Genomic DNA, 25,658 nt, shown 5'->3' on the forward strand with positions numbered 1-25,658 from the left:
ATAAGGAAAGTCAAAAACAGATAAGAGGAGCGATGAATAATGAATGGACAAGAGAAGAGAATACAGAATTCATTCGTCAAACCTAAAGCAAGAGAGAGAAACCGTCATTTTCAAGCAGCCTGCAAATAATAAAGAAGACGAACAAGAACAAAGAAGGAAGAAGAAGACGATGATGAATTCCTAGAGAGACAATCTCAAATAATAATATTAATATTACTTTTCGGTTTCATTTCTTCACAATTCATTCACACATACGACGTTTTCCATCCAGATTCCGTCGTAGATTCATTCATTGATTGATTCATCGATTAGATAGAAGATAGATTATACTATTACGATTTTGATTTGTTCTAAGTCCTTGCTAATCTGTTTAGAGATCTATGGCGTCGGCTGCAATATTCTCCTCGCTCCGTCGTAGGAGATCGCCTTCGCTTGAGGCGTTCTTAGCGCCGGTAGATCTAACCGGCGTTGCTCTCATTGAAACCCTAGCCGCAGTTGCATCTGAGCTTCAAACGACGTTTTCCGATAAGAAACTTCCCTTTCAACGAAGGAATTCGCGTTCTCTGATTCGTAAGGTTGAGGTGTTCATCATACTGTTGGAGTTTCTTCGAGATTCGCGTTCTATTTTGCCTACATCGGCGGTTCTGTGTTTCAAGGAGCTGTATCTGTTGATGTATAGGTCGAAGTTACTTCTGGATTACTGCTTCCACTCGAGTAAGTTATCGCTACTGCTTCAGAATCATTCTATATCTGGCAATTTTCATGATCTTAATCAGGAGATTTATACACTTTTGGATGTTCTTCCATTGGATGAACTCAATTTAAGTGATGATGTTGGAGAACAAATTGAATTGATGCAAAAACAGGCTAGAAGGTCTAAATTGTTAATAGATAAACATGATGAAGCATTAAGGTTGAATTTCTTTTCATTCCTGGATGAATTTGAGAATGATCGAATTCCAGATCCTGTTGAGTTACAATCGTTTTACGTCGAAAAACTAGGGTTCCAAAGCCCGAAAGATTTCGTAGCTGAGATTGAGTTTCTCGAAGAACAAATCAATCACGATGGAGACCTTGAACCAACTGTATCCGTTCTGTATGGATTCGTAGCATTAACACGATACACTCGGTTCTTATTGTTTGGATTTGAGGATGAAGAGGTTGAATTAGAATCAAGGAAGACGAAGAAGAAGCCTAAGAAAGGTCTGGTTACTCAAGAAATTGCAGAAACATTCTTCACCGTTCCAAAGGATTTCTGCTGCCCAATCTCACTCGAATTGATGAGAGATCCCGTGATAATATCAACCGGACAAACCTATGATCGAGCCTCTATATCGAGATGGATGGACGAAGGCCACACCACCTGCCCTAAAACAGGACAAGTTCTTCTTCACAACAGGATCGTATCAAATCGAGCTCTTCGAAATCTAATAAACCAATGGTGCATCGCCCACGAAATCTTCTACGATCCATCAGATAACGCAGACTCTCATTCGGAATCCCTAGCACCAGCTTCCGCGAGCAAAGCCTCGATTCGAGCCAACAAGGCGACCACGAGCATCCTTATCCAACAGCTAGAACAGGGAACAGAATTCGTGAAAACCATAGCAGCAAGAGAGATACGTTTGTTAGCGAAAACGTGTAGACAAAACCGCGCAGACATTGCAGAGGCGGGAGCGATCCCTCATCTGAAAGCGCTGTTATCGTCTCCAAATCCCGTCGCGCAGGAAAACAGCGTAACCGCCCTTTTGAACTTGTCGATATACGAGAAGAACAAGGCGGTTATAATGGAGGGCGGTTGCTTGCGTTCGATAGTCGAAGTGTTGAGATTCGGCCATACAACCGAAGCTCGAGAGAACGCCGCAGCCACATTGTTTAGCCTATCCGCGATTCACGAATTCAAGAAGAGAATAGCGGAAGAAGACGGTGCCATCGAAGCTCTTTCCCGTCTATTGAGAGAGGGAACGCCACGAGGAAGGAAAGACGCGGTCACGGCCTTGTTCAATCTCTCAACGCACGTGGATAACTATCAAAAAATGGTGGATTTCGGCGCGATAACCGCGTTGGTTTACACCCTCGGGGTCGAGGGTATCGGGGAGGAGGCTGCAGGGGCGTTGGCATTGATCGCGAGGCAACCTGTTGGTGCGGAGGCGGTTGGGAACGAGGAGATGGCGGTTAATGGTTTGATCGGTTTGATGCAATGCGGTTCTCCGAGGGCGAAGGAGAACGCGGTTGTGGCATTGTTGGAATTGTGTAGGACGGGTGGGACGAATGCTGCGCATAGGGTGTTGAGGGCTCCGGCTCTGGCCAATTCGCTTCAGAAACTTTTGTTTACGGGGACGAAACGGGCGAGGAGAAAGGCGGCGTCTCTTGCTAGGGTTTTTCAAAGGTGCGAACATTCGTCGTCTTTGAGTTCCGGGCAAGGTAGTAGGGATGCTGGTTTTGGTGGGGAGGTATCTGTTTCAATGTCAATTTCTGTTCCTGTTGTATGATTTAAATTAATTTCAGATTAGTTTAGCTTAAGTAATTCCTCATCCTACTACTCCCCAAGTTTAAATTTGATCATTTTTTGTTGTTGTAAAAAAAACCCTAAAATTCTTTTATTGGTATATCAAAGGAAAGGGAAGAAGAATGAATATAGTAGGGAGATTGGTTGGTTATAAATTTCTATATGTTTTGTTCAATATGATATAGAAATTGATATGGTTTCTCTTATGAATACATTAATTGTTTAATAATTTTACATTAATATTAATATAACTTTTTTAATTTTTAAATGAGAAAAAATGGAACAACTTGTTTGTTTTGGGTTATAAAATAATTGAGTTATTTATTATATAGGAACTAGTAAACATTTTATACTTGGGCCTCTTTGGGTTTATTTGAATAAAATTGGTTTGGTATAAAAAATTAAAAAATAGATTTATTTGATAAATTATTTTTAAAGGTTATTAATATATAATAAAAAAATATTTTAGTATTTTTAATAATGAATTAAGTGATGTGATTAATGAAAAATGATGATTTTTTAAAAATTTATTTGAAAATAATTTAACTAATAAGATTTTGTTGTCCATTATTACATTTATATATAAAATTAATAACCAAATTATAGCTAAAGTCATTCTAATTCAAAGTTAAGATTACATAATATGATAATATATATAAAAAAATCACAAGTTATTCATCTTAAAATGATAATCAATAGTTAAGTTTAATCATAATTACTTTCAATAAAATTTTAAGGGATGTTTATTTGTGCGAGTTTTATAGTGACTGGTGAGATAAAAATAGTTAAAGTATTAATTTATAATGATATATATTCATAAAAATAAGAGAACATTTAATATTTTTAAATAAGACAACTATAAGATAAGATTGTGAATGGTGTGAAAATATTTTTATAAAACCAATAGGAACAAAGTCAACAATGTTTAGGTTGTTTGTTTTGGAGTTATTTGGGACTTTTTAAACTTATTTTATATTATGTATTATTTCATAATGATGGCTATTATTTGTTTTTAAATTATAGGGTCTAAAAATAACTTTGTACTCAGGTAAATAACTTGAGATAATGTTAGCATACTTTATTAAAAACAAATTATAATTTCCCTATGTATATATATTATTTTTTTAGACCATAATAGGGTAAATAGTTAAGTTTGTAAGTTTGATTTATCTTATCCTCAAACTTATTCATTCCAACTTATTATTCTTAGATATGTTTGATATAGTACCTCTTATAATCAGCTTATTCGTTCCAGTTTATTCAATTTATTATCATATAACTTTTATTTTTGAGTGCGACTAATCCTTGCGAGTTAAGTACATAACCCGCAAATACACTTAACCATTAACCAAATATAAAACTTGTCACATGACGAACTCAAACCCACGACTTTAAGGAGGCTGAAGATATTCATTTCTTGTTGCCTCTAGGTTAAAAGAGGAGATATGATTCAACTTATACTTAACTTCTTCGCTCCAACTTCAGTTAGAGGATGGAAATAGAGAAAAAAATTGCGTTTAACTCTAAAATATATTTAATTATAATTTTTTATGTTAATTACGCAAAATTACTATAGTAACATAGAAGGACGGATCATGTAGGTTCCTGAATTCTTTATTTTTTTAATCGTAAAAATGAGAGATCACCCTTATTTTTTTATATATTTTTTAATTTAATTCAATATTTGTTTATCTAATTATTAAAAAAATGACGAAATTTACTTTTATTAACTAATTTAATCCAAAATTTTTCGTTATGTTTTATGTTCACCCCAATTTTTTTGAAGACCACCCAACTCAGATTTTTGAATCCGTCCCTAATAACATATTGATATTGTTAGGTAACCTTAAAGATATTAAATTATTTAAATAACTCTTATCAAATAATTAAGGCAATAATAGAAACTCAATTTACTAAATACATTGAAAATTTGAGATCAAATGAAACCATAATCTATTTTAACATAAGAAACCAGATAGGTGCAAACACTTGTAATAAAACTATCACTTTCATATAGTCATAATCACAGACTCTTAAAACGACGACGTATATCCAGCTGTATATTTAAGTATTAACATGCACGAGCGGGCCCACCAGCCTCCCTTTAAAAAGACTAAACACGTGCATGACCCGCAATTCCAGGACAACAAAATGTAATAAAGTTATCCAGTGGCATTCTCGTTATTTACTCTCTCTATCAAGGTCAATAATATATTAATATCTCATCCCTTTTATATTTTCCTATCCATCTTCATTTATTTGGATCTCTCTCTTTCTCTCTCTGTAACTGCCTGCCGGCGAAGTTCACCGGATAGATCCTATATTCCGGCGACGGTTGATTTAGCTCCGGTTGAATTTATCTGTATTATCAGAGGCTATATGACATCGGGATCGAGGCTTCCAACATGGAGGGAGAGAGAGAACAACAAGAGGAGAGAAAGGCGGAGGAGAGCGATCGCTGCTAAGATCTATACTGGATTGAGGATGTACGGGAACTATAAGCTTCCGAAACATTGCGATAACAACGAAGTTCTTAAGGCACTTTGTAGAGAAGCTGGATGGATCGTCGAAGAAGACGGCACAACTTATAGAAAGGTACGAGTATTATGCTTCTTACGGTGATTGATTATAGATCTGCATAGAATACGACTTAATTAAGCTAGCTTTTGTATCGATTAAGTTGATTGATCTCGTCCAATCGTGATTACTGAAATTAGATGATTTCTTTGCTGTTACGATGATTATCTATGGATGATCGTCGTTTTCTGTTACGATGATTACTGAAATTAGTCTTTGCTAATTGCTATGGATGATGATGATTTCTGCATCCATAACTGCTGCTGAAAGTTTTACCGGAGCAATAAAACAGTTGATTAGTTAGTAGTGACGGAGGATGCCGTGAAAATCGTCCTTTCGTCGTGGTCGTTCGATTGATCTGTCAACGAATGAATGGCGCGAAGCACGAAGATTCCTTGTGACAGTCAGTCATTATAATAATAAAGTATACGAACCAGAAAATTACTGATGAGAGACGATATTACCCCTTGAGAATTTTGAAATCGTTACTTCCTTTAGACCGTTAAAGAATACGTCAAAATTGGCTTTCTTTGGACATTTTTGTCTTTCCAAAACAATCTTTTGACCTCTATTCAGAAAACGTCAGTTGCTTTAGCTGCAAATAAAGTGAATTCTTTTCTTTATAGTTCCCCGTGAAATACTCTAGCCTCTTTTCTTGTGATCAACTTTTTATGCTTTTAATCATGTTCTTTAGATCCTCCCTCTCCCACATGCGTAAAGTTGAGGCTGGATATTGCTTTGTGGGCCATATGAATTTGCTGTTTTACAGTTGGCTAATATGTTTGTTTGATCATCACCCATGAGTGAATCATTGAGATAGAGACTAGTTTCTTGGATTCCAAAATATACATAAAAGTGTGGGGCTTATTGTTATATAGGCTAATTAGGTCGAATCCAGGTATTCATTGCTGGTGGTTGAATGATTATATATAGTCTATTTTGTCACAATCTCTTCTTTTGTTATAGAATTATTCAGATCATGATATAAATTAAGTTATACAAGCTACATGATAATAGGGGTAAATGAGTGAAGTAGTTCTAGTAGATCGAATTGTCAAACGGGCCGAGTTCGAGTATATATTTGGGTACTTGATTGAGTTCGAGTATATATAATGTAAATCGAGTATAGTTTAAGTAGTATGGTGCTTGACTCGACTCGTTTACCTCCCTAGTTGAGAAGAAAATTTGTATGCAAACATGTGAGGATAGACTTTTATCATAATTCTTTAGTTCTATCCTCATATCCCCAGTTCTCTCATTTACAATTTATTGTTTTGTGTATTTATTGGGTATTATTGTCTGATTTGTATGTCCATTTATATCTTATCCAATCTTATAAAATTTAGACCTTTGTTTGACTTGTTTTTGTGAACTAAATACAGGGATGTAAACCTGCTGAAAACATGGACATAATAGGTTTATCAGCAAATGCAAGTCCATGTTCATCATCATACCAACCGAGCCCCGCCTCATCTTCCATACCGAGCCCAATCGCATCCCACTACGCTGCCTATGCAAATGGCGACGCCGATCCAAACTCTCTCATTCCATGGCTGAAAAAGCTGTCATCCGGCTCATCCTCAAGCTCCTTACACCAACTTCCCAATCAGTTCTTCATCCACGGCGGTTCCATAAGTGCTCCTGTAACTCCCCCGTTAAGCTCTCCAACTGCACGAACTCCGAGAATGGACACATGGGCCGAGCAACACTTTGCCTTCCTCCCGTCTTCAACTCCGCAGAGCCCTGGACGACAAACACCTCCTGATTCGGGGTGGATGTCGGGGGCTCAGACACCAATAGACGGGCCGGCCTCTCCGACTATTAGTCTTGTGTCGTCGAATCCGTTTGGTTTCAAGGAGGGGATGTCGGGTGCGGGTTCTCGAATGTGGACTCCCGGACAGAGTGGGACTTGCTCTCCCGCGGTTGGTGGTGCGGGGTATGATAGAATTATGGGGGATGTTATCATGTCCGACGAGTTCGCGTTTGGAAATAACGCATTCGGGTTGGTTAATGCGTGGGAAGGTGAGAAAATACACGAGGAATGCGGAGCCGATGATCTTGAGCTCACGCTTGGCAACTCAAATACCAGGTATTAGCTTGTCTTTTTGTTGGTTATTTAAAAATAATCTGTGAAAAATTGAATTATTTGAGTACATATCGACTATTTTAATGATGGAACAAAAGAATATTTGAAATTATACTTTATTTTTTAAAATGAAATTTTGAATTGGCTGGCTTATAATTTATTTAAATTTTACAGATAAGATGAAGTTATGGTGGGAGAAATGATGTTATGTATTTATTTATTTATCATCTTTTTTAATTTTATTTTTGTTAGTTTATATGAGAGGAGAACCGGTTGTGATGTAACATTTACCATTTGGCTGGAGAGAGAAATGTAAATTTTCAGATTACAAACAAAAAATTTAAATTTTATGCTTTCCATTATTCTTTCAGTAAATTTTTCACCATTGTTTTTTTCCAAATTCATTCATTCATTCAATGCTATATTGTTAATTGATTTGATTTATTTTTAAATAGTTGTAAGAACTATGAAATTTCAAATATATGTTCTTTGAGGTTTCTGGAGCTTGATTAGTTGTGTAAAATAGAATCTTAATCTAGTAAGTTAAATATTCAATCATTATTATAAAATGTTTAAATAAGATTAGACTATCATATTTTTAAATAGTTGTAAGAACTATGAAATTTCAAATATATGTTCTTTGAGGTTTCTGGAGCTTGATTAGTTGTGTAAAATAGAATCTTAATCTAGTAAGTTAAATATTCAATCATTATTATAAAATGTTTAAATAAGATTAGACTATCATATTTCAAGATCCAAGTAATCCAATTAGGTTAGGTTGTTATATAAATGAATAAAATTATAAATTAGGGTGGTAGATGTAGTGTATTTGTTAAACTGACACGAGTTTTTATATAATTTTCAACCGAAAAATTCATTTTCAAACTCATTTTTGGTGTAAATGTCACATGAAACAGTAATTCTTCTCCAACAACCGAAAAATCCATTCTCAAACTTAAAAAAAAATTCTTATAATATTCTTCTTTACATAAACTTTTATAACTTTTTAATATTATCCCATATATTTTACAAATTTATAAATTACAAAACAATATTATAATATAATTTAATTATTTTAAATTTAATTATAAATTAATTATAAAAATTCATTAATAAATTTTTATAATTATATTTATAATTATTCTATAATTATATATATATATATATATTAAAATAAAATATTTTTTTAAAATATTATTATAATTTTTAAAATATTATTATAAATTTATGTTATATAAAAAATATTATATAAATGAATTAAATTGTATACATAAATTAAATTAATAAATTATATAAATAAGTTTAATATAAAATATAGGATAAAAATATAAATAAATAAAACATATAAATAAATTAAAATATAAATAACTTATATAAATAAGTTTAATATATAAAAAACTAATGAAATAAAAGTTAAAGGACTGAATTGTAAAATAAAATTATGCGTAAGCGTTTGCCTAAGGTACAAACGCATATTTGCGTGCTTTGGAGAGAGGAAATGAGAAATCTCATTTTGCGTTTTTTTTATTTGGTTGGATGATAAATCCTATTTTGGGTTTGTGTTTCGAGTTTCAATAGATATGGTCTTAGAGCATCTCCAACAGTACTGAAAACGCATACCTAAAATGGGTTTTCTCCTCCAACTAAACTGCAAAACCAAACCCAAAATAAGATTTCTCATTTTCTCTCTTAAAAAAACACAAATATGCGTTGCTACTGTTCACAAACATATATATATATATATATATATATTTTGCATTTTAGCCCTTTAACTTTTACTTAATTAATTTTATATATTAAACTTACTTATATAATTTATTTATATTTTAATTTATTTATATTTTAATTTGTTTATATGTTTTATTTATTTATATTTTATTTTTATCTTATATTTTATATTAAGTTTATTTATATAATTATTAATTTAATTTATATAATATTTTTTATATAACATAAATTTATAATATAATTAAAAAGAATTATAATAATATTAAAAAAAAATACTTTAATATATATATATATTATATATATTATTTTAATAAATTTTTATAATTAATTTATATTTAAGTTTAAAATATTTAGATGATATTATAATATTGTGGTGTAATTTATAAGTTTGTAAAAGATATGGGTAATATTAAAAAGTTATAAAAGTTGATGTAAGAAAGAATATTATAAGAATATTCTTTTGGGTTTGAGAATAGGTTTTTCGGTTGGAGTAGAATTACTGTTTGATGTGACATTTATACCAAAATGAGTTTGAAAATGAATTTTTCGGTTAGAGATGGTCTTAGAAATTCAAACTCATTTTTAAACTTTGTCCCAAATAATCATTTTCTAATCACTTATTTCTACAGACTCATTGCACATAATTAATTTAAAAATAATGTCTTATCAATCTTTAATAAAATATATAAGAAGTACAAAATATTTAAATGAACGAAATGAGACTTATATTTAATTTTTCAATTCATATCTCTACAACAATCAAACTTTTTGGTGAAATGTTTATAATTAAAGATCTTGGTTAGATATAACATTTTTATAGTATGAAAATAACAAGCATTACTTCACGACTATTTCTATCTCAAACAAAGTACATTAATGACATCCTTAATAGTGCTTATATTAATAGTGCTTATATGCTCATGTTAAGGGAATAAACACCTAAGGGACTAAACACACATATTACTTTGTGTTTCTCTATTTCTCAACATGACAATTGTTAGAATACAATATATTATCAAAATATTATAAATTGTTATAATATCTTACAAATATATTATCTTTATATTATAACATTTCTTTTCAAATTCAAGATAGAAAGGACTTGAATAGCTTGAGATTGAAGACGAAATATTGATGATGTATACTTTAAGCTTTAGAAACTCGTGAACTCCATCAAGTTACAGGATAACAGTGTGTTAACTGATAAACCAGCGAAGGTGTAGAATCCATAAACGTTCCAATCAATAATTTTTTCAATCATATCTAGTTGGAATAACATTTTCTCGGTTTTGAGACATGTTTTCTTACTTACATATAATCCTGCGGTAGATCATTTAACTTCTTCAGCTGACAATGTTGGTAGTTTTTCGATAAAGAAAGACTCGTGTGAAAAATATACGGGAGGGGTGAAATCTCGTGCACATTAGACCACACTTTAGTCTCTAATTCAAGGACCTCCTTCGTGAAAGATTTATTTTTATCCATCATCATATTATGTCGAGAATTCTACTTGTATATTCTCGTTGACATCATAATTTGACTAAAAATCCACTGAATCCTCATCAGACACATCATAAATAAAAACTGGTGATTCAAAAACATTAATCTCAGAATAAAGTGTTCTAATAGGATTGATTTGGATTATATCTTCTATATGAGACCAAAATTTATTTTCTAACTCTTCAATCGTTTCTTTCTTGGACAACAAATCTGAAATATGACGAGGAGTTGATGAATTCACCTCTTGATATACCACCACCTGCCTATTCTTCATTCGGGTAATCATCGCAACCCGAGGTGTGTGAAGACGGATGTCTCGTCTCATCCTCATGAGAAACTATTGAATCATTTAATATATCCTCGTCATGCTCAACCACCCTCCCGAGCATATCAAATCTCTTCGAATTTGTTAATCTTTCAACATCAACAAGGCTAGCCAAAGAGATCCGATTAACATAAAATTGTGTTCCACACGTAGTGGACACCTCCGACACGGACAGATTTGATGATGAAGAAGACCCCGAAGAAGGAGACACAATAATAAGACGTTCATGACACACCATCACTTTATATAATGTGTTCCGTTATCAACCCAAATAGATTCAGAGTAACGATTATGTAGATCAGAATAACACACCTTAATTCTAACACAATCGTTCTCATGTACTAATTGATTTTTCTCATCGAATTCAATAAACCCCCCAAGATCATTACCGGCCCGACTAAGAAGATCATGATTCCACATATTTGTTGTTATCCCAAACAATCGAATTCATGTACATTTCCTATCTACGAGTGTTCTTATGTTGTGTTTGGTCTTACGACACATGTATTTTCAATATTAACTGATAGATCATCAATGAGTCATCGAATTCCTTCATCGACTAAGGTTTAATACGTTTATCAATTAACATAATAAACGTTCTTTTAAATTCTTTCCACATATCAACATATCTTGCACGAGAATTAAATTCATACCAAAAGACGCTCTCATTAGGTCCGATCCCAAGTTACCCTCGCTATCTCTCGTATTTCTATTACAACAAACCTACACTCTTAGCACGCATTTTCCTTTCCAAATAACAATTTCAACCACTTAATTCTGGAATCATGAAAAAGAAAAGGAGGAAACTAACCAAACACAAAATAACAAATCTCATTTCATTCATACAAACAACAACAAAAAAACATGAAAATAGTATTCTTCTCATCTCTCTCTATTATGCAAATACAACTTCACAGCATCTCTCATATCCACATAACACTCAACTCTATTATTAAAGAAATCAATCAACCTCAACAATTCCCCATCTCCAACTTCACCACCGGTGAAAGGCGCAATCGGAATCCCATTTTCCGGTTGAAAACAATACGAATTTAAGTTATCATCAACAATAACCGATCTACTCAAATCCCTCCCAAAACTCTCCAAATCCTTAACATACTTCCCCTCGATTAACCGGCACGAATCGCGATACAACCGATGCGTAATCGTCCCCTTCCTATCCAACATCTCGATTACCAACGACGCATATTCTTCAACCCCCGCCGTAAATATCACCAACTCGAATTTCTCACTCAAAGTTTCAAGAAATTCGTCCACGAACGGACGTTTCGCCACGTAGAATTCCATTTTTATCCCGTCGATTACAGGTCGGACTATGAAATCGTATTTATGATTCGGTAGATCTGGTTTAGAATGGATAAGGGTTTCGTCTAGATCAAGGAAAATCGTCCTTCTGTTAGATCTGGTTTAGAATGGAAATTTTTTTTTATTTTTATAAAGAATTAATTTTTCTTAAATCAAATAAAGAGTGACATGTATTAATTTGCAAATAAATAAAAATAACATCTAAAAAGAGATTTAAAATTATAATGAAACTAATCCACCGGAATAACTCTAACGATGAATTCATTTGAATTTAATAACAATGAGTGATGATTGAGAGCAAACAAAACAAATCAATTTAATGACATCAAAAGAATCTTTACCCGGAATTTTGTGCAGCATTAAAATTTATGTGAAAAATGATTGAGTGAGAAAATTTGAAAGAAAATAATGTAGCACAATTTGATTTGGTGAAAAATAACAAATTTTATCTCTCTTCTCCCCCACTTTTTATCATTTTTTTCTAGTAATATGGTTACCAACCCTCAATTTATTTATGTCCGAGAGTTGGTAACCAACGCTGAAAAATAATTCTACCAAATATAACTGATCATATACAAATATGGTTAAAATAATGATAAACTCATCAAAATCATTAGAAGATAACTGTAAAAGAGTTTTCAGATGAAAAATTAATTCTAAAAACTCCTTAAAATAATAATAAAAATTTATGATTCGACAACATCATCTCCTTCGCTGTAAAGAAATGAATTAATACGAACTCGAGAAATGGTCACCAACACGATTGGAGGGTATGAACAGTATATTATTCGGATTACAAATATTTGAGATAACAAATCCAATCCGGATATATAGATTGTCGTACCGAACAAAATATAACACCAACTCAAATTTAAGCGGTGAAAAGAGAAACAATACACATTTCGATGCTAAAATAGTGATAGAAGAGGCGTTAATAAGATTAGTAAGATGACTTCTCAACTTTCTTATAATGTTTTTTTTTGGAAAAAAAAGATTTCCTAAGTTAATTTGTTTTGAACTATAAATAAAAACTTTATATATTAATTTATTTTTGAAATAAAATAAATGCAAGATATTAATTTAATGAGAAGGAATAAGAGAACTTAGGATCGTTCATAATAATAACAATGAAATGAAAAAGTAAATTCTGATAAATAAAAATGCAATGAATTATTTTATGAGAATTGAAGATAGAGAAAAATTAGGGAAGGAATGAGAGAAGAAATAACACGGAATTAAGTTATTGGTTAAAAAAATGAAATAATATAATTAAGGAAAGACACATTATTTCGATGTTATCCATACCGGCAATGCCTATATCTCACTTATAAAATGATACATATACACAAAAGTGAAGCACCATTCTCTTCATTTATTGATTTTTTTCATCAAACTAGCATCAAGGACAGTATAGAGAAATTTTTATAACCAATCACATTGTGCCACATCATTCTCTCTTTCAAATTTCTTCTCCAATAATTGTATTATTTTATTTTAAAAAAAAATTAAAGGTAAATTCATAGTCACTATCAATACTATTCACTCAATATTTTATTTTTGAAATATTCCAACTTATCCTAATCCTAATAGGACCCCCAAATTAATTTTAGGCTCAAAATTGTCATCAATACAAAGAATGGACTAAAAACCACAAATCCAAAGAGTCCAGAAAATTCATATTGACTCAATCAAACATTTCAATTATTTATGTGTTAATCCATGGCTAACATTTGATGTATGTTACACAAAATTCTTCGGTTGGTATTTTTAAAAAATAATTCAACCATAATCAAACACAATTTCATCATCTTTCATATTAATTACATCATTCAATCAATATAATCAAAATATTAAAATAACATTTATTTAAAAAATAAAATTTATTTTATCATTATATATAATTAATACCCTTTCAAATATTTTTTTATCAAAAAAATATAATCTCTTCAAAATGAAAACCACTCAACATTTTTTTTTATATATAATCCAGGTTTATTATAATAAACTCAACCCAAACAAGCTCTAAAGTTGATTGAGTCATATTGTTGATTGGGTCATATTGAGAATTATTGAGGCTGATAAAGATATGTTTTCATAAACAATGAATTATCATGCATTCTATCAATTTCTAGTAGAGAAAAATCAACTATCATAAATGTAAGTTATGATATTATTTATTAAAAATTTAATCTAGTATATATATATAACACCAACAAATAAAATATCATGTTTGGGTGGGTGAAGACTATTATTTTTCTTTATTTCTATACTCCAATATATCTCCCAAATAAATGTTGGTAATAATTGCCCAACTAACCAAAATACATCAATCTTTAGTTTAATTTGTTAACTATAAATATACAAAGCAATACACTTAAGCTAGACAATATTTTCCATACCAATGAATTATTCTTGTGCTATATTGTTTCTTCTCCTCCTAACAACAACATCTTTTACGGCCTCATATGCGAAACAACATGTGTATATAGTTCATTTGGTAGAACACGATGGAGATAAAACCCTCGAAGAGATTAAGGATTTCCACCACTCCTATCTCCACTATGTAAAAGGTTCGAGAAAAGAAGCCGAATCTTCGCTCATATACAGCTACATGCACATTGTCCATGGCTTCTCTGCATTGCTCACATCGAGTGAAGCAACACAATTATCGGGTTGGATTGAATTCGATTAATTATATAAAATATAAAATATAAAATATTATTGTTTGCATTAACATTTTAAATTATAATTAATTAATGGTCAGAAATGGAAGGAATTATATCGGTGCATCGCGATAACCTGAAAAACTATCAGCTTCATACATCAAGATCATGGAACTTTATCAACTTGCTCGAGGGAGGAGGTTTAGAACCCGGGAATGACCTAAACGAGGATTTGTTGCGCAAGGCCAATTATGGCAAAGATATAATTGTTGGAGTCTTAGATTCAGGCATAAACATTAATTATTTTTCGACGACGTTATTCTTCTTCGATCTTGATCTTATTCTTAACGACGATCTTATGTAGGTATATGGCCAGAATCAGCAAGCTTTGATGACAGTGGAATGGAACCTGTCCCAAATTCATGGAAAGGAATATGTCAAACTGGTTTTGCCTTTAACAGTTCTCATTGCAATAGGTAAACAATTATTCTTAATTTTATTATGTAAATAGCATCAATATAGTTATTTTTAATTTTCTGTGCGATGATATTTGGATCATTTGAAAATTGTCGATGTTTGTTAATCATTTATATATAATTACTTTAAACTATTATTCTTAATTGCATATTAGGTTGGATTTTATGTTAAATGTTTGATTCATGCGATTTGTTTTTTTTATAAAAATAAAATCTGACCTTAGTCGGTTGTGGAGCAATTGTGACGTTTGTTTAAGAAATAGTGACAAAATTGTGATAATTTTAGCAATTTTTTTTACTAGTAAGCAATTGTGATATTTTTTTCAGGAAAATAATTGGTGCTCGATACTACATCAAAGGCTACGAGGCGAGCGGTCAAAGTTTTAACGAGACGCAAGATTATAGATCGGCGCGAGACAAAAACGGCCACGGGACCCATGTAGCCTCCACGGTTGGTGGACGGAGAGTTCCCAATGTCTCGGCACTAGGAGGTTTCGCTAAAGGAACAGTATCGGGCGGTGCCCCTCTTGTTCGATTGTCCATATACAAAGTGCTTTGGATTAATCAGGGAGTAAAAGGGACCACGGCTGGCTCAGACGCTGACGTTTTGGCTGCAATCGAAGATGCCATAACCGACGGTGTTCATGTTCTTAGCATGTCATTAAGTTCCTCAGCTATCTATAACGATGGGATTGGCATAGGAGCTTTGAAAGCATTAAAGATGAACATTGTTAGCATTGCCTCCGCTGGCAATGACGGGCCTACCCCATCAACGGTCCTTAATGTAGCTCCTTGGACTTTAACCGTCGCTTCAAGTACCCTCGATAGAGAATTTCCGGCGCCTATTGTGCTCGGAAATGGACTCAAAATTCAGGTCGACATTAATAACTCAGATAAACACATTATTAAATTTGTTAACATATATAATTAATATATATTTAATTAAAATTTTGATTTTAAATAAATTTATAAATTTGTTTTTGTTTAATATGTTTTGATTGAATATTGTTAATTTAACAAGTAAGTGTTAGACATTAGATACTTATAATAAAATGAACTACTTCTATATCAAATATTTAATACTTTATTTGAATATTGTTAATTTAACAACTCCATAAGTTGTTAAATTGATTTAACTTTTAAATTATGACAAACAATTAATTAAGTTAAACTTTATTATTAAACCAACTTAATAACTTACTAGGGTAGTTAATTAGATGACAAAAAGTTGAAATTTATAGTTTATTTTTCAATAAAGGAGAACACATGTTTCATTTTATATTTATACTAAGAATACTATAAGTTGAAGTGAGGTGTCATAAATAACTGTATAAAATCGTGTTAAATTTTTAAAAAATAAAATAATGTTATTGACTATTTGTATTTCTAACTCCTCATCTTCACTAATTTCTTTTATCTATTTTGAATAAAAAAACAGGGACAAACTACAGCACCCTTTGATGATTTTGCAGAAATGCATCCTTTGATTATGGGAATTGATGCAGAAATTAATGGCACCACCAACAACACAAGAGGGTAAATTATTATTGATTTATTTATGTTCATTTTTATTTTATAAAATTAGTATAAACCTCTTTCAGATTAAGATATTTTTAGTAAAAATTAAATTTCAGATTTTTATTTTATAAATAAGATTTTCAAACTTCAAATACCTAATAAGTTTTTCATACTACAACTCTAATTAAAATATTTATAATATAAATAATTTAAATATTGATTCATACTTAATAACTATATACTATAAATATATATTGATGATATTATTATAAGTATTAATTAAATGAGTTTTTTTAAATAATGTAAAAATTAGTCTTTTGTGATAGTGCATCTGAATGTCACCCCATTAACTAGTAGCAGAAGCCTTATTTAATACACAAAATTTAAAATAATTTAATTAATCAATTACATAAATGAGTTTTATCCTTTCCAAAAAAATTCAATCAATTACTTAATATTTTTATCATTTTAGTATCATTATTTGAAAGTAAAATTGTGGATGTAATCAAATATAGTTCAAGGAACGATAGTTTGACTTAAATTTTTTTTTTTTAATTCGATATGACTATTATTTTAAGTTCGTATTAACTTTATATATACGAATGTAAAATTTTATACACTCAAATTAGACCGTTAAGTTTGATTCTAGCATTAAATCTCCGTGCTATAAAAGTTATTTATATATTTTCTTGTGACCCGACTTCTTTCTTGGTGGTCGCATGATCCCATTTTTTTTTTTTTATAATTTGTAACAGGTTATGCCATCCAGGTAGTCTTTCACCAAACCTTGTGAAAGGAAAGATTGTAATTTGTGAAGGAGACTATTCCAGTATTGAATTGGTTGTTAAGAAAGCCGGTGGTGCAGGCATCATTCAATTTATAACCCTTCCTAACACCACGCAAACATTACTTAGACCGTTATTGTTGCCCGGTATAACAATTTCTCGAAACGACATCGACCCTCTCATCAATTACGTTCGCACAACTACAAACCCTATGGCAACCCTATATCGTGGTTCGACCATATTGGGCTCCAAACCCGCACCCGAGATGTCCACATTCAGCAGCCGTGGTCCCAATAGTCTTGAACCAAACATCCTCAAGGTAAAACCAAATGATTTATTTACATGTTTTTGTTGTTAAATGATGAAATTTTAACAATTTGAAAAGTTATTCAAAAAATAAATAAAATATTTTTAGTCAAAGTTTAAATACAATTTTGTTGCAGCCCGATATCACTGCACCCGGGTCCAGCATATTGGCGGCATGGAGCGAAGGAACTTCTCCAACAAACTTAGTGGAAGACCATCGTGTAGTTAAGTATAACCTTGCCTCCGGGACTTCTATGTCGTGTCCTCATGTTTCGGCCGTGGCTGTTCTTCTTAAAGCCATTCATCCTAGTTGGAGTAGTGCCGCCATAAGATCTGCCTTGATGACTACGGCCGGACAAGAGAACAATATGGGAAAACCGATAACAGATGCAGATGGGAAGACGGCGACTCCATTCGACTTGGGATCCGGACATGTCCGACCCTACAAAGCCATGGACCCCGGCCTTGTATACGATGCCACTTACGATGATTATCTTTTCTTTTTGTGTAGTAGTGGATACGATGATCTAAGGATTTTTGGAATCACGAAATTTAAGTGCCCTACAAAGACGTCCACCCTTATCCCTAGCAATCTCAACTATCCTTCCGTCGCTATATCTAATATTACTGGGAGTGTCAATGTCTTGAGAACCGTGACAAATGTGGGTGACGATGTAAGTGCGTACAATGTGACCGTGAAAGCCCCTTTGGGATATCGTGTTATTATCGCTCCAAGAACTTTGTCTTTTAGAGCGGTGGGAGAGAAAAAGAAGTTTGTTATAACGGTTAAAAAATATGCAAACAATGCGAGTGTGAAGGGAGAGTATGCGTTTGGGTGGTATGCATGGAGTGATGGTATCCATTTTGTAAGGAGTCCGATTGTAGTATCATCAGCATAATATTTATGTGTTTAGAATATGCGGTGTACTTGGGGGATTGAAGATCTTGTACCCGTTCTTTGTTTATCTATTTGTGTTTAACGGAGTTGCTCCGGAATAAAAAAAAATTGTATCGAGTATGATGAAATGAAAAATCTATGTCTAAATAAATTATTGATAATTTAAAAAAGTAAATTATATTAAGTTTATTAAACAAATCATATAACTACTTGTTAAGATCAAGTAACTAAGCTCACTCCATTTTTTACCACACAAAATAATCATTGGTTTAGAGGATGATCATTCCTTAATTACACAACAAAATAATCATTGGTTTCAAATGATAACCCTATGTTGACCCAACTTAGGTGAATTATTAATGATTATCATGATTCATGAGAGATTTTACGTGTTCTTTGAACTATATTCACTAATTCATAATAACACAATATTTGCTTATAATAATTATATTCTTGTCAACTTTTCATAGATTATTTGTCTGAAATGCAATTGCAACATGTTTAATATGCTACTCATTCAGGCTTAACTTATCTCTTATCATTCATAGTGTTATATTTTTGAACTTCGTCGAGATTCGTATAATCGGGCTTCCTATAAACTTTGAGATGTGTTCACCATCTTAAACACATCAAAAGTAAGATTTGGTTCTTTTTCCTATTTTTGTGTGTAATTTTCCTTGTTCCAGATGATTGTGTGTTCTTTTATTTAACAAATATCACGTCGTTGTTAAATTATTTTTATTGTGTAAATATAAATTACTTTTCTATACGTGAATAATTGAACTCTTATTTATAACTAAATTAGAAAAAAAATGACTTTTGGTGTATTGGATTGACCTTTTGGCATATGGATCAGGTTGATTGGTCTGCTCCTATAGTTGGTATGTCATAGTCCATGATTTTAATATGGATAAAATTTGAGGTAGGTTATGAAAAATCATTTAATAGCTTGTTTGGTTGAGATTTTTATTTAAAAAATTCAATCATTATCAAACATCATTTAATTGATAGATAAAATATTAAAATGATATCTATTTAAAAAATATCTATTTATTTTATCATTATATATTAATATTTTAAGTATTTTTTATCAAAAACAAATTCATTGCTCAAAATTAAAATCATTCAACATTTTTTTAAATAATTCAAGTTTATTACAATAAACTCAAACCAAACAATATCTAAGGTTGATTGAGTCATATTGAGAATTATGTTGATTAGGTCATATTGAGAATTGAGGCTGCCAAAGAAAGATGTTTTCATAAACAATGAATTACCATTCTATCAATTTCTAGTATAGAATAATCAACTATCATAAATCTAAGTTATTTATTAAAAAATAGATCAAGTATAACACCACCAAAGAAAATATCTTGTTTGGGTGGGTGAAGACTTTAATTTTTCTTTATTTCTATACTCCAATATATATCCCAAATAAATATTGGTAATAATTGCCCAACTAACCAAAACCTAAATCTTTAGTTTAATGTGTTAACTATAAAAATACAAAGCAATACACTTAAGCTAGACCATATTTTCCTAACCAATGAATTATTCTTGTGATATATTGCTTCTTCTTCTTCTAACATCTTTTACGATCTCTTTCGCGAAACAACACGTGTATATAGTTTATTTGGCAGAACATGATGGCGATAAAACTCTTGAAGAGATTAAGGATTTCCATCACTCCTATCTCCACTATGTAAAAGGTTCGAGAAAAGAAGCTGAATCTTCGCTCATATACAGCTACATGCACATTGTCCATGGCTTCTCTGCCTTGCTCACATCGAGTGAAGCAGCACAATTATCGGGTTGGATTGAGTTCGGTTAATTATACAAAAATATCAAATATTATTATGTGTATAAACATGTTAAATTAGAATTAATTAATTAACAGGAATGGAAGGAGTTATATCAGTTCATCGCGATGACCTGAAAAGCTACCAGCTTCAGACATCAAGATCATGGGACTTTATCAACTTGTTCGAGGGAGGAGGATTAGAACCCGGGAATGACCTAAACGAGGATTTGTTGCGCAAGGCCAATTATGGCAAAGATATAATTGTCGGAGTCTTAGATTCAGGCATAAACATTAATTATTTCTCGACGACTTGGGTTATTCATCTTCGATCTTGATCTTGATCTTAATCTTAACGACGATCTTTACTTAGGTATATGGCCAGAATCAGCAAGCTTTGATGATAGTGGAATGGAACCTGTTCCAAATTCATGGAAAGGAATATGTCAAACTGGTGTTGCGTTTAACAGTTCTCATTGCAATAGGTAAACAACTATTCTTAATTTTATTATGTAAATAGCACAAATATAGTTATTTTTAATTTTCCGTCGCTAAAGATTAATAGCGATGATATTTGAGTGTTGAAAATCATCACTATTGTTTATGTAACATAATTACTTTTAACAATTATTCTTAATTGCATATTAGTTTCGATTTTATATTTACTGTTGGATTCATGCGTTTTTTTTATAAAGATAAAATTTTACCCTAAACAGGCTGTGGAGTAATAGTGACGTTTGTTTAAGAAATAGCGACAAATTGTTATCATTTTAGCACTTTTTTTTTACTAGTAAGCATATTTTTCAGGAAAATAATTGGTGCTCGATACTACATCAAAGGCTACGAGGCGAGCGGTCAAAGTTTTAACGAGACACAAGATTATAGATCTGCCCGAGACAAAAACAGCCACGGCACCCACGTAGCCTCCACGGTTGGTGGTCGTAGAGTTCCCAATGCCTCGGCACTAGGAGGTTTCGCTAAAGGAACAGTATCGGGCGGTGCCCCTCTTGTTCGATTGTCCATATACAAAGTGGTTTGGATTAATAAGGGAGTAAAAGGGACCACGACTGGTGTACACGCCGACGTTTTGGCTGCAATCGAAGATGCCATAACCGACGGTGTTCATGTTCTTAGCATGTCAATAAGTTTCTCATCTACCTTTGAAGATGCAATTGGCATAGGAGCTTTGAAAGCATTAAAAATGAATATTGTTAGCATTGCCTCCGCCAGCAATGCTGGGCCTATCCCATCATCAGTCCGTAATGTCGCTCCTTGGATGCTAACCGTCGCTTCAAGTTCACTCGATAGAGAATTTCAGGCGCCTCTTGTGCTAGGAAATGGACTCAAAATTCAGGTCATTACTAACTCACATAAACACAATATTCACATAAACACAATATTAAATTTGTTAACATATATAATTAAGATATATTCAATTAAAAAAATGTTTTTAAATAAATTTATAATTTGTTTTTGTTTAATATGTTTTGATTAAATATTGTTAATTTAAAGTCAAGTGTTGGACTTTAGATAATAATAATAGGAACTATTTCTATTCCAAATATTTAATACTCTATTTGAATAATGTTAATTTAACAACATAAGTTGTTAAATTAATTCAATTTTATTATTAAACAAACTTAATAACTTACTATGGATAGTTAATTAAATGACAAAATGTTGAAATTTATAATTTATTTCAATGTTTCATTTTGTATTCCTACTAAAAATACCATAAGTTGAAGTGAAGGACGTTGATAAAAGTATAAAAGTCATGTTAAATTTAAAACAAAATAAAACTCTAATTTAAAAAATAAAATAATGTTATTCACTATTTGTATTTCTAACTCACCAATTTATTTTGTTTTTTTTTTTTGAAAAAAACAGGGACAAACTGCAACACCCTTTGATGATTTTGCAGAAATGCATCCATTGATTATGGGAATTGATGCAGAAATTAATGGCACCACCAACAACACAAGAGGGTAAATTATGGATTTATTTATGTTTTTTTTTAAATTTTATAAAATTATTAAACGTCTTTATTAAGATATTTTTAGTAAAATTTAAATTTCAGACTTTTATTATTTAAATAAGATTTTAAAACTTGAAATACCTAATAAGTTATTCATACTACTACTCCCTTATTTAATACACAAAATTTAAAGTAATTTAATTAATCAATTACATAAATAATGAGTTTTATCATTTAAAAAAAAATCAATCAATTACTTAAATTTTTATCTTATTTAGTATATTATTTTTATCTAGGATAGTTCAAAGAACCATAATTTGACTTAAAATATATTTTTTTTTTAATTCAATAAATGTATTACCTTGAGATCTTGTTAACTTTCTATAATTGTAAAATTTTATACATTCAAATAAGTCAACAAGTGTGATTCAATTTTATTTTTTTAATTTGGGTTTATTTTTTCTTAATAATTTTTAACAGGTTATGCCTCCCGGGTAGTCTTTCACCAAACCTTGTGAAAGGAAAGATTGTAATTTGTGAAGGAGACCGTTTCAATAATGATTTGGGTGTTAAGAAAGCCGGTGGTGCAGGCATCATTCAATTTATAACCATTCCTAACATCACACAAACGTTACTTAGACCATTATTGTTGCCCGGTATAACAATTTCTCGAAACAACATCGACCCTCTCATCAATTACATTCGCACAACTACAAACCCTATGGCAACCCTATATCGTGGCTCGACCATATTAGGCACAAAACCCGCACCCGAGATGTCCATATTCAGCGGCCGAGGTCCCAACAGTTTTGAACCTAACATTCTCAAGGTAAAATCAAATGATTTAATTATTTACATGTTTTTGTTATTGTCCATAAATGATGCAATTTTAACAGTTTCAAAAGTTATTCAAAAAAAATAAATATACTTTTATTCGAGTTTAAATACAATTTGGTTGGTTGCAGCCCGATATCACAGCACCCGGGTTAAACATATTGGCGGCATGGAGCGAAGGAACTTCTCCAACAACCTTAGTGGACGATCATCGTGTAGTTAAGTATAACCTTGCCTCCGGGACTTCTATGTCGTGTCCTCATGTTTCAGCATTGGCCGTTCTTATTAAAGCCATTCATCCTAGTTGGAGTAGCGCAGCCATAAGATCTGCCTTGATGACTACGGCCGGACAAGAGAACAATATAGGAAAACCGATAAGAGATGCAAATGGGAAGACGGCGACTCCATTCGACTTGGGATCCGGACATGTCCGACCCTACAAAGCCATGGACCCCGGCCTTGTATACGATGCCACTTACGATGATTATCTTCTCTTTTTGTGTAGTAGTGGATACGATGATCTAAGGATTTTTGGAATCACAAAATTTAAGTGCCCTACAAATACCACGCTTTCCCCAAGCAATCTCAACTATCCTTCCGTCGCTATATCTAATATTACTGGGAGTGTCACGGTCTTGAGAACCGTGACAAATGTGGGTGACGATGTAAGCGTGTACAACGTGACTGTGAAAGCCCCTTTGGGATATCGTGTTAATATCGCTCCAAAAACTTTGTCTTTTGGAGCGGTGGGAGAGAAAAAGAAGTTTGTTATAACGGTTAAAAAATATGCGAACAATGCGAGTGTGAAGGGAGAGTATGTATTTGGGTGGTATGCATGGAGTGATGGTATCCATTTTGTAAGGAGTCCGATTGTAGTATCATAGGCATAATATCTATGAATTTAGAATTTCGGATTATTTGGCTGAAACGCAATTGCAACATGTTTAATAACGCTGGTCAGTCTTTGTGTACCTCTTATAATTTATAGTGTTATTTGGCTGAAACGCAATTGCAACATGTTTAATAACGCTGGTCAGTCTTTGTGTACCTCTTATAATTTATAGTGTTATTTGGCTGAAACGCAATTGCAACATGTTTAATAACGCTGGTCAGTCTTTGTGTACCTCTTATAATTTATAGTGTTATTTGGCTGAAACGCAATTGCAACATGTTTAATAACGCTGGTCAGTCTTTGTGTACCTCTTATAATTTATAGTGTTATTTGGCTGAAACGCAATTGCAACATGTTTAATAACGCTGGTCAGTCTTTGTGTACCTCTTGTAATTTATAGTGTTATATAATTGCAACATTGATTGAATTCGTTTCGCTGTCTAAAAACGTCAAATGTAAGATTTGGTTATTTGCCTTGTCTCTTTGCGCATATATAACTTGAAAAAATGTAATATTTTTTCAAAACAAATCCCATATCTATCTATGATTAACTAAAATTGCCCAATTTCTTACCCAGCATATATCAATCCAATTCGAACTGGATTATATATCATAACTTACAATTGGATGATTATCATTAGAGATTTTGCATGTTGTTTTATGATGGTTGAGACTTGTCTATTTTAAGAGTATTTTTAGTGTTTTAATTTTAGTGTGTATTTATTTTGTAAGAAGTGAGATTTCTTTTACTAATTCATGACAACTCAAAATTCACATGAATTGTCCACAAAATAGACAAACTATTACAAATAAGTAGAACAGAGTTTTTTTTTTTTTTTATCTCATTTGGTTAGGTAAAGACTATCAATTATCTGGTGAGTCCGATGATATCGCACTATCTCAATCCATTGATATCCAATGAGGCAGTGACTTTATGTTCAAAGAGGGAATCAAATGTAGGAAATGATGACGAACCATCTTTTCTTCCGAAAATGTGGCGTTGCCTTATTGAATATCATTGAATTGAGATATTGCCGGTAAAAATATGTTCGAACTAAACCAATTATCTTTATCTTTGTACTCAAAGATATCTGCCAAATAAATGTTGGTAATGAGTGCCTCAGTAACCAAAATATATATTTTTATCTTAATTTATTGTCTTGACTATAAAAATACAAAGCAAACCACAAGCTTGGACAATGTTCAATACTAATGTAATGAATTATTTGTTTGCTCAAGCGGATCCATTGGGTGCAAGAAGGGGCTTAAGCACCTGTCCTGTCTTTTTTAAAAAGTTTGGGTATAATTTATACAAATTAATTATAAATTATATATTTTTCTCTATATATATAACTAGAAATGACAAGTGGCACAAGGGGTGGTGGCGCAGTTGGCTAGCGCGTAGGTCTCATAGCTTCTACGAGTAATCCTGAGGTCGAGAGTTCGAGCCTCTCTCACCCCA

The 25,658-nt window shown here is 31.9% G+C and overlaps 4 protein-coding genes and 1 non-coding gene across 7 annotated transcripts; 4 read left to right on the forward strand and 1 right to left on the reverse strand.

Annotated features, from left to right (window-relative positions):
* On the forward strand, positions 1 to 2,689 carry LOC124934059 (U-box domain-containing protein 17). The gene has a single exon (XM_047474523.1). It carries the CDS (start codon positions 381 to 383, stop codon positions 2,490 to 2,492), a length of 2,112 nt encoding a protein of 703 aa, XP_047330479.1. The 5' UTR covers positions 1 to 380; the 3' UTR covers positions 2,493 to 2,689.
* Positions 2,690 to 4,771: 2,082 nt separating this feature from the next.
* On the forward strand, positions 4,772 to 7,542 carry LOC124936732 (BES1/BZR1 homolog protein 4-like). Its single transcript, XM_047477251.1, has 3 exons — positions 4,772 to 5,104; positions 6,469 to 7,175; positions 7,347 to 7,542. Exons 1-3 carry the CDS (start codon positions 4,889 to 4,891, stop codon positions 7,348 to 7,350), a joined length of 927 nt encoding a protein of 308 aa, XP_047333207.1. The 5' UTR covers positions 4,772 to 4,888; the 3' UTR covers positions 7,351 to 7,542.
* Positions 7,543 to 11,592: 4,050 nt separating this feature from the next.
* Positions 11,593 to 12,316, reverse strand: LOC124934468 (probable C-terminal domain small phosphatase). The gene is made up of 2 exons (XM_047475006.1): positions 12,291 to 12,316; positions 11,593 to 12,148 (listed from the first exon to the last, which is right to left on the reverse strand). Exons 1-2 carry the CDS (start codon positions 12,314 to 12,316, stop codon positions 11,608 to 11,610), a joined length of 567 nt encoding a protein of 188 aa, XP_047330962.1. The 3' UTR covers positions 11,593 to 11,607.
* A 2,121-nt stretch (positions 12,317 to 14,437) lies between these two features.
* LOC124936759 (subtilisin-like protease SBT5.6) lies at positions 14,438 to 24,221 on the forward strand. Of its 3 annotated transcripts, none has more exons than XM_047477280.1 (7): positions 14,438 to 14,723; positions 14,816 to 15,001; positions 20,869 to 20,980; positions 21,303 to 21,849; positions 22,383 to 22,480; positions 22,951 to 23,299; positions 23,436 to 24,221. In XM_047477280.1, the coding sequence occupies exons 1-7, from the start codon at positions 14,453 to 14,455 to the stop codon at positions 24,186 to 24,188; spliced, it is 2,316 nt and encodes a 771-aa protein (XP_047333236.1). In that variant the 5' UTR covers positions 14,438 to 14,452; the 3' UTR covers positions 24,189 to 24,221. The 3 variants fall into 3 exon arrangements, with proteins under 3 accessions (XP_047333236.1, XP_047333235.1, XP_047333237.1); XM_047477279.1 differs by lacking the exon at positions 14,816 to 15,001 and adding an exon at positions 20,595 to 20,780; XM_047477281.1 differs by lacking the exons at positions 14,438 to 14,723; positions 14,816 to 15,001 and adding exons at positions 20,222 to 20,508; positions 20,595 to 20,780.
* A 1,350-nt stretch (positions 24,222 to 25,571) lies between these two features.
* TRNAM-CAU lies at positions 25,572 to 25,658 on the forward strand. The gene is given in 2 exon segments: positions 25,572 to 25,609; positions 25,623 to 25,658. It is a non-coding gene; the product is annotated as a tRNA-Met (tRNA).

Source organism: Impatiens glandulifera, chromosome 4 (assembly GCF_907164915.1).
Source record: "Impatiens glandulifera chromosome 4, dImpGla2.1, whole genome shotgun sequence".
Taxonomy (NCBI): Eukaryota; Viridiplantae; Streptophyta; class Magnoliopsida; order Ericales; family Balsaminaceae; genus Impatiens; species Impatiens glandulifera.

What these genes read in the sequence shown, in the direction of transcription:
- LOC124934059 (XM_047474523.1), top strand. Translation starts at nt 381, where the DNA reads ATGGCGTCGGCTGCAATATTCTCCTCGCTCCGTCGTAGGAGATCGCCT.
- LOC124936732 (XM_047477251.1), top strand. Translation starts at nt 4,889, where the DNA reads ATGACATCGGGATCGAGGCTTCCAACATGGAGGGAGAGAGAGAACAAC. An exon ending in ACGGCACAACTTATAGAAAG is followed by an intron (nt 5,105 to 6,468) that starts GTACGAGTATTA and finishes AACTAAATACAG; the next exon opens with GGATGTAAACCTGCTGAAAA.
- LOC124934468 (XM_047475006.1), bottom strand. Translation starts at nt 12,316, where the DNA reads ATGAATTCATCGTTAGAGTTATTCCG. An exon ending in TCATCGTTAGAGTTATTCCG is followed by an intron (nt 12,149 to 12,290) that starts GTGGATTAGTTT and finishes ATTCTAAACCAG; the next exon opens with ATCTAACAGAAGGACGATTT.
- LOC124936759 (XM_047477280.1), top strand. Translation starts at nt 14,453, where the DNA reads ATGAATTATTCTTGTGCTATATTGTTTCTTCTCCTCCTAACAACAACA. An exon ending in TGAAGCAACACAATTATCGG is followed by an intron (nt 14,724 to 14,815) that starts GTTGGATTGAAT and finishes ATTAATGGTCAG; the next exon opens with AAATGGAAGGAATTATATCG. An exon ending in TGTTGGAGTCTTAGATTCAG is followed by an intron (nt 15,002 to 20,868) that starts GCATAAACATTA and finishes ATCTTTACTTAG; the next exon opens with GTATATGGCCAGAATCAGCA.